Raw genomic sequence first — 8,602 nt, forward strand, 5'->3', positions numbered from 1 at the left:
AGCATCCTGATTGGTTAATAACTTATACTGGTTAATAGTTAAATCACACAGTGTTGTAATATCATGTGCTGCAAAGAGCTGCAGGAGACATATTAAAGAGCCACTTGCAGTTCACGAGCCTCAGTCTGAGTATCCCTGATCTAGAGAAATGGAGGCTGTGTCTATACTGGCAATTGAACGACAAAACTTTTGTCTTTCAGAGGTGTTAATTTCCCCCCCCCCATCCCCAAACACACAAGTTTTGCTGCAACAAGTGCCACTGTGAATAGCGCGTTGTCAGCAGGAGTGCTCTCCTGCCGACAAAGCAAAAGCCGCTCGTTGGGGGTGGAAGTAGGAGAGCTGACAAACAGCAACTACACACAGCCATGTTGCTAAAAGCAGTGTAGTGTAGATAAAGCCTCAGTGAAGCTACAATAAATCTTTAGTAAGACTTGATACTGTCTCACATGAGTTTCTCATAAACAAACTAGGAAATTTCAACCTAGATGGAGCTACTATAAGGTGGGTGCATAACCAGTTGGAAAACTGTTCCCAGAGAGTAGTTATTGGTGGTTCACAGTCAAGCTGGAAGGGGGACATGTCAATTGGGGTCCTGCAGGGATCAGTTCTGGTTCTGTTCAATATCTTCATCAACGATTTAGATAATGACATAGGGAATACACTTATAAAGTCTGCGGACGATACCAAGCTGGGAGGAGTTGCAAGTGCTTGGGAGGATAGGATTAAAATTTGAAATGATTTGCACAAACTGGAGAGATGGTGTGAAGTAAATAGGATGAAATTCAATAGGGACAAATGCAAAGGTCTCCACAGAGGAAGGAAAAATCAGTTGCACACATACAAAATGGGAAATGACTGCCTAGGAAGGAGTACTGCGGAAAGGGATCTGGGGATCATAGTGGATCACAAGCTAAATATGTGTGAATAGTGGAACACCATAGCAAAAACAGCAAACATCATTCTGGGATCTATTAGCAGGAATGTTGTAAGTAAGACACAAGAAGTAATTCTTCCGCTCTACTCTGCATTGATTAGGCCTCAGCTGAAGTATTGTGTCCAGTTCTGGGCATTTCAGGAAAGATGTGGACAAATTGGAGAAAGTCCAGAGAAGAGGAAAAAGATTATTAAAGGTCTAGAAAACATGACCTATGAGGGAAGATTGAAAAAAATGGGTTTGTTTAGTTTGGAGAAGAGAAGATTGAGTGGGGACATAACAGTTTTCAAGTACATAAAATGTTGTCAAAAGGAGAAGGGGGAAAAAATGTTCTCCTTAATCTGAGGATAGAACCAGAAGCAGTGGTTTAAATTGCAGGAAGGGTGGTCAAAGTCCACATTTCTTGGTCAAGGTATAGTCAAGGTCCAGATTTCAGAGAAAATAATAAGAAACTAACAATGATAAGAAGTAAATAGATTTTGGGGTCCATTCAAAAGCATCTGGTGGTTTGAATTTGGCTCTGGTCCACCTATTGAGTATCCCTGGTCTAATAATACTTTGTTCTGCCATGTGGGCAGGGGACTGGACTATATGACCTCTTGAGGTCTCTTCCAGTCATATGATTCTGATTCTACAATAAGGCCTCTGATAGCTGCATGCATAATATGAATGAGAACTGTTTGGATTTTTATCCTTGCACATAAAGCGTATCTAGAAACTCCTATCTAAGCATTGGTTTGCTCACTAAAGGTAATCTTGTGTCTTTGCACAGAGGTATGGAATTATTTTCAAAGGGTTTTGGTGAAGAGGTATGCAACTGAACGAAATGGAGTAAATGTCATAAGTGGACCAATCTTCGATTATGACTATGATGGTTTACATGACACGCCAGAAAAGATAAAACAGTAAGAGTTTATATTTAAATGTATTAACTGTTCTTAATGGCTATCTAAAAATATAGTATTTCCCAATTAGTTGGTATTTGGGTTCGAGGTACAAGGTGCCAACTTGTAAAGCCAAGAATCAAGTTCTTTGAAGTCAATAAAACTGCTGGTTAGTTTATGATCTGGTAAGCATAAGTTTCTTGTTAAAGGAAGGATTCTCAGGACTAAATGTCCTTATGGGGGGGCAATAAAAAAGCAATTCGCTCCGTTCTAGATAACAACAATGGAACTACTGATCACCAGAGAATTCCCTACCTTGACCTTGCAGAGTTTATATTCTGACCTGGAGTGTTCCATCATCCTTCCTATGATGGCAACTTTGATGGGAACCTCACTAACTACAGTATTTTACAATACTTTTACTTTGTAAGTGTGGAGCACATCCTGCTTACATAGCTTGCAATGCAGTGCTAAGGACAATAAGGCTATTGAGTTAATTACTCAAGTTTTTTTGTTAATTCATGTTGAACAATGCTTTCCTACCAATAATCTTGAAATCCCTAATCAGAAGGTATATTCTAGAATCTTTACATCTGCTTATAATATCTGTGGTGCTCTCTAACTCTACAGTAACTACTTGGTTCGTTTTATGATGGTGACTACATCAAGAGAGCCTGTCGACTTCTAGAGCCACAGTCTGAGCTGCACTCACCATAGTTTAGGGAGAAGAAGGAGAGAAAGTAAAGTGGGCTGGTTTGCCATCTTTGTAGACCCTAGATTTTGGGACCTTTTGTGGACCACTGCAGTTCCCACTGTAAATTAGAGCAAGCTAAAGAGGGATAAAGAAAGAGGTTGCAAAGAAAATCTTGTAAATGTGTAGCCTGTCTGCTTGCCCGAGTTTGTAGATAGCCAGAAACAATAGCTCCGAAATTTGAATGGCAGAGGTGAAACCTCTCTGCAGGCCCTGTCACTACCACCACAACAGAGTGGTCTGTATGGACCCTTTTTGGCAATAAAATCTATGAATAACTTATCAATGGCTGACCACTTCAGTGGGGCCATTCCAGGAATAACCAGAGTGCAGAGGCATTCTAGCCACACCCGTCATTCCAGGGCCTGAGGAGAGAAGGGGAAATGGATGCAGAGCGGCTATGCTGACTTGAAGATTTCTTATATGCTGAAGGAGTTCTCCTGGCTGAATCAAGAATCCAGACTCTGGACCCCCATGTTGAGGAATTGTTCTCTTTGCTTGGTTCCTGGTCTGTAATGAAGCCCTGTAAATAGGGTTATTGGGCAACAAGTAGGAATTAATTTTAGAATGTTTCAACTGTATTTAATTATGCAGAACTTGGAGCCTCCTAGTGACCTCTATACCTACATTTACCCACATTCTAACTGAAGAGGACACCTGTCTGTGAAGGTGGACAGCACTACATACAAATAGCACTTTACAAGGAATCTCGTATCCAGGAGTCCATCTAACAGATTTTGCTAAATGTTTGTTTGTGTTTTCCTCCTAGGTATGTGGAAGGCAGTTCAGTTCCAGTTCCAACTCATTACTACAGTATCATAACTAGCTGTTTAGATTTCACTCAGCCTGCTGATAAATGCGATGGGCCACTATCCGTTCTTTCATACATACTTCCCCACCGGCCTGACAATGATGAGAGCTGCAATGTAAGTTCAAATAGGCCCTGCTACATTAGTTTCCATAACTAGTATGTATAGACATAGCCATGGGTAAAATCCCATTTAGTGACTTTTAAAAAATGATTATTGAACACTTATGAGAACTTAAACCAAAATGTCTTGCCTGTAGTCAGACAAGGAATTGGTGGCAGAGCTGGGACAGAACTCAGGACTCCTGCCTCTAGTCCGAGGCCCCTATTCTAATCATTGGGCTATATTGATCCCTTCACCCACCCCCTGACCTAGCAAAAGAAGGTGTGGAACTATTACCGCTCACTATCTTTAAGGAAAAAAACAAACCCTAAAATGTTTTGTGTTAAACGTGAAAATGGTTACATGGAGTATGGAGATGCAATAATTTGGCAGCAGAGTAAATAACTAACTTATAGGGTCATAGCACATGGCAGAACTCCTAATGTAGTCACTTTGGAGCTGCGCAGCAGGAAAAGTTCAATATACAGGCCAGAATGTGTTACATGGTAGCAGACAACTGGATGTTTTCCGGGGGGGTGGGTGGGGGGGGTGGTCCATTGTGAAGACTTAACTCTAGCTGCATCTCACATCTTTATAGTGTCTGCCTGCCATGGTATTCCAGGTGCTTCATCCAACATAGTTACAACGTAAAAATAAAACACCACTTGGGGGTTTTGTGTTTATCTGGGATTGCAGAAGCAAAGAGATGCTCTACATGTTCTGTTCCTGCATTTTCTTGGGGCCAAAAGACTCTCTTGCTCTTTTAGATCAGAGATAAGACTGTAGTTGCAGAAGCTTGGTAAAGTACAATGGACCTAGTCCATATGGGGATTTTAAATTTTAACATCTGAATGTTTTTATACATGGTCCAAACATCAGGAGAGCCAGTGCACAAAACAAAGCAATGGAATACTGCATTCTGTGTGAACTGCAAGTAGCCTAGACAACTGTTTTTGGACTTCTGCCTAAACTTAATTTCTCTCCGAGAAATCTTTCCTCGTGGGTTCTTCTCTGTAGGTTGCCAGGAGTCTGTTTCCTGAATCAAAATGTTTATAGAATCATAGAAGATTAGGGTTGGAAGAGTCCTCAAAAGGTTATCTAGTCCAACCCCCTGCTCAAAGAAGGACCAACTAAATCATCCCAGCCACGGCTTTGTCAAGCCAGGCCTTAAAAACCTTTAAGGATGGAGATTCCACCACCTCCCTAGCTAACCCATTCCAGTGCTTCACCACCCTCCTAGTAAAATAGTTTTTCGTAATATCCAACCTAGACCTCCCCCCATTGCAACTTGATACCATTGTTTCTTGTTCTGTCATCTGCCACCACTGAGAACAGCCTAGCTCCATCCTCTTTGGAATCTCACCCCCTTAGGTAGTTGAAGGCTGCTATTAAATCCCCCCTCACTCTTCTCTTCTGCAGACTAAATAAGCTCAGTTCCCTCAGCCTCTCCTCATAAGTCATGTGCACCAGCCCCCTAATCATTTTCGTTGCCCTCCGCTGGACTCTCTAATTTGTCCACATCCTTTCTGTAGTGGGTGGGCCAAAATGGGACGCAATACGCCAGATGTGGCCTCACCCGTGCTGAATAGAGGGGAATAATCACTTCCCTCAATCTGCTGGCAACGTTCCTACTAATGCAGCCCAATATGCTGTTAGCCTTTTTGGCAACAAGGGCACGCTGCTGACTCTCATCCAGCTTCTCATCCACTGTAATCCCCAGGTCCTTTTCTGCAGAACTGCTGCTTAGCCAGTCAGTCCCTAGCCTGTGGCGGTGCATGGGATTCTTCCGTCCTAAGTGCAGGACTCTGCACTTGTCCTTGTTGAACCGCATCAGATTTTTTTTGGCCCAATCCTTCAATTTGTCTAGGTCACTCTAGACCCTATCCCTACTCTCCAGCGTATCTACTTCTCCCCCCAGCTTAGTGTCATCCGCGAGCTTGCTGAGGGTGCAATCCATCCCATCATCCAGATCATTAATGAAGATGTTGAACAAAACCGGCCCCAGGACTGACCCCTGGGGCACTCCGCTTGATACCGGCTGCCAGCTAGACATCGAGCTGTTGATCACTACCCGTTGAGCCCAACAATCTAGACAGCTTTCTATCTACCTTATAGCCCATTCATCCAATCCATACTTTTTTAACTGCTGGCAAGAATACTGTGGGAGACTGAATCAAAAGCTTTGCTAAAGTCAAGGTATATCACATCCACCGCTTTTCCCATATCCACAGAGCCATGGTGTATTTAGTATTGGTGCACAAAGCCAGAGCTCCTGTTCCAGGCATATTGTGGGTGGACTTGGAAAGATTACTCCTACTTGTAGCTGGAACACTGTTCCTCTTATCCATTAAGCACCTTTTCACTTCTCTTTCAATTCCTTCTTTGAAACCCCCAAATCTCTGAGCAGTCTTCTTCCTATCAATAATTCCCATGTTCTCTCTCTTGAACTTATAGCTTTAATTTTTAGATTGTAAACTTTTTGGGAAGGGAATGTGTCTTATCAGTATTTAAATGCTGTGCGCTTTTTGGTATAGGTATAAACTTATGATGCTGAGTTTATTTTATATATTGCCTTCCACTCTGAATCTCTCTATTGGCTCTCACTTCCCTGAATCAAGCTCCAGCTTCTAACCTTCAAAGCTCCTATAGCTTCACTGCTTCCTAAACCTCTGCCCTGATTTCCTCCTGCACCCACTCCTGCTTGGACATTCGGTTCAAATCTTTGTTCTATGCCATGCTGCAGGTCTAAGCCTTTCTGCTAATATAATCATTGCTTTCACTCCTCTGTCAAGAAAGTTAGTCCTACTTATTCATGAAACGTGCAAACGAATGGCCACACCTATTCTGTTTTTGTCTTGTTTGTCTTCACATTCGAATGAGAGGGACAGCTCAGTGGTTTGAGCATTGGCCTGCTAAACCCAGCGTTGTGAGTTTAATCCTTGAGGGGGCCACTTAGGGATCGGGGGCAAAATCAGTACTTGGTCCTCCTAGTGAAGGCAGGGGTCTTAACGCGATGACCTTTCAGGGTCCCTTCCAGTTCTATGAGATATGTATATCTCCATATATTTTATTTATTTATGCCTGTAGAGTATAAATTCATCAGGCTTAGTATCTGCTGTGCACCATTTGCTCCCTAAGCTTACAGTGCAGTATATATTTACAGTTGTGTGCATGTACAACACTACATAAATGATGGCTATTCGCTATCTTCACATGGCAAACAACCACTTCTAAACTTGATAATCTAGAGAAAATGTAATTGGGCAAAATGGCGCTGATCCTGAGATCACCATATCAGCTCTGTTCTTGCACCAATGATATTCCAGCTGATTCAAATGAGTGTCTGGCTGTGTCTAACCTCCAATTCTATAGGGATGGGTGAACTGTGTGGGGTAAAAGAAGAACAATCCTTAACCTCGCCAAAACTTTTTTCTGAGATTTAAAAAAATGACACTCTTTTCCATTGTTTGTTCCTTTTTTTCACATTTCTCTGTGTTCCTGGGTTCTATCTGGGGCTGAAAAATGACTTGCAAAAATTTTATGAATTAAACCTCACAGCAGCCATGCACAAATACAGTAGTCGAGGTCCCATTTCACCAATGGAGAAACTGAGATGCAGACACAGGCGCCGACTTTCCAAAGTGCCGGGGGAGGGGGGGTGCTCGACCCCTGGCTCTGTCCCAGGCCCCGCCCCACCCCCACTCTACCCTTTTCCCCCAAGGCCCTAGATCTTGATTTGTCTTACAGACTTCTTGTTTTGGCTAGTTTCCTATTGGCATGTAGAGCTAAAGGTGAAATAGTTTTGTCTCTGAGAAATACAGCAGATCAAAACAGACTGGCAGTGGGTCACAGAGATGTACTTTAGATCCACACTCTATAACTCATTATTCAGTGCTTCACTCCCATGCTGTGCAAACGATCACTTCCCTCACTTACTGGCTGTCACAGAGTGACCCACAAACCTCACCTCTTGCATCTCTGATATTTTTTGGTCACGTCTAACTGTTTCCTGTGGAGATTAGATATTAGTTTTTAATGGCATAGGTTTGTTTTTACTTGGGGACTTTGTCAAGTTAATGAGGAAGAGATTAGTCTCAGGACCAAAACCAGAAACTAAAAACGTTTATGTAGAACTTGGTCTTGGGCAAGTTGGGCTAGTCACATGGAAGGATGATGATGCTGAATGGCTGTCACTATTATTCTTACAGTGAGGATTTATGGAAGATTAAAATAGTAGAGTGGCATTGTTACTAGATGAGGCGAGGACACACTGGTCAGAGCAGAATGAGGCTGGGGCTAAAGTTTGAGATAAAGGTTCAAAGCCTAACCAGGGCTAGAACTTGTTTAGATCATATTGTGCCAAAGTTGCAAGCTGCTTTTGTGAGATTTTGATACAAAATGGCAGAAATATTGAGTGAGCAACAGATTTCCCAATAGCACCATCATCTGCTCCCACCAGGAGATCTACAACTATTCTTGTAAGACTCCTGACATATTGGGCCATTCTCAGGTAACTTCAACTCTTCTAAGAAGAGTTTGGCCACATTTGAATCCAAATCCTAAAATTGAGACCTGACCCAAAACTATACCTCCGTGCATCCTTTATTTATCATTAATTGACTTTGAATGGAACAGCACGTGAAGATCATGTGTCTGATGGAGATAACGAATTAGGAAAGGTACAATACCCTTTCAAAGATCGGACAGATTCTGTACTAAAACTAAATCCAGTTGTTTTCATTTCAGAGCTCAGAGGAAGAATCCAAGTGGGTTGAAGATCTCCTGAAGATGCACACCGCACGAGTGCGTGACATTGAACAAATTACTAGCTTGGACTTCTTCCGAAAGACCAGCCGAAGCTACACAGAAATTCTCTCCCTAAAGACATACCTGCATACGTTTGAAAGTGAAATTTAACTTTCTAATTTTACTCAGTGCATCCTTCTATCAACTGGTGTATATTTTTATATTGTTTTTATATTTATTAATTTGAAACCAGGACATTAAAAATATTAGTATTTTAATCCTGTATCAAATCTTAAATATTAAGCCCTTGTGTCCGTTGTTTTGTTTCTCTAATGTTTAATGTAGGTATGGATTTTTAGTGTGCTTGTAATACTGC

The 8,602-nt window shown here is 41.9% G+C and overlaps 1 protein-coding gene across 3 annotated transcripts in view; it reads left to right on the forward strand.

The window, feature by feature from the left end:
* Window positions 1–8,397, forward strand: part of ENPP2 (ectonucleotide pyrophosphatase/phosphodiesterase 2) — a 64,885-nt gene extending 56,488 nt beyond the window's left edge. For all 3 annotated transcript variants that reach the window (XM_065397673.1, XM_065397674.1, XM_065397675.1), the window contains 3 exons: window positions 1,707–1,839; window positions 3,339–3,495; window positions 8,227–8,397. In XM_065397673.1, coding sequence (XP_065253745.1) covers window positions 1,707–1,839; window positions 3,339–3,495; window positions 8,227–8,397 — 461 coding nt within the window. The remainder of the gene's footprint in view (window positions 1–1,706; window positions 1,840–3,338; window positions 3,496–8,226) is intronic.
* Window positions 8,398–8,602: the final 205 nt, after the last annotated feature.

Source organism: Emys orbicularis, chromosome 2 (genome assembly GCF_028017835.1).
Source record: "Emys orbicularis isolate rEmyOrb1 chromosome 2, rEmyOrb1.hap1, whole genome shotgun sequence".
In the NCBI taxonomy this organism is placed as follows: domain Eukaryota; kingdom Metazoa; phylum Chordata; order Testudines; family Emydidae; genus Emys; species Emys orbicularis.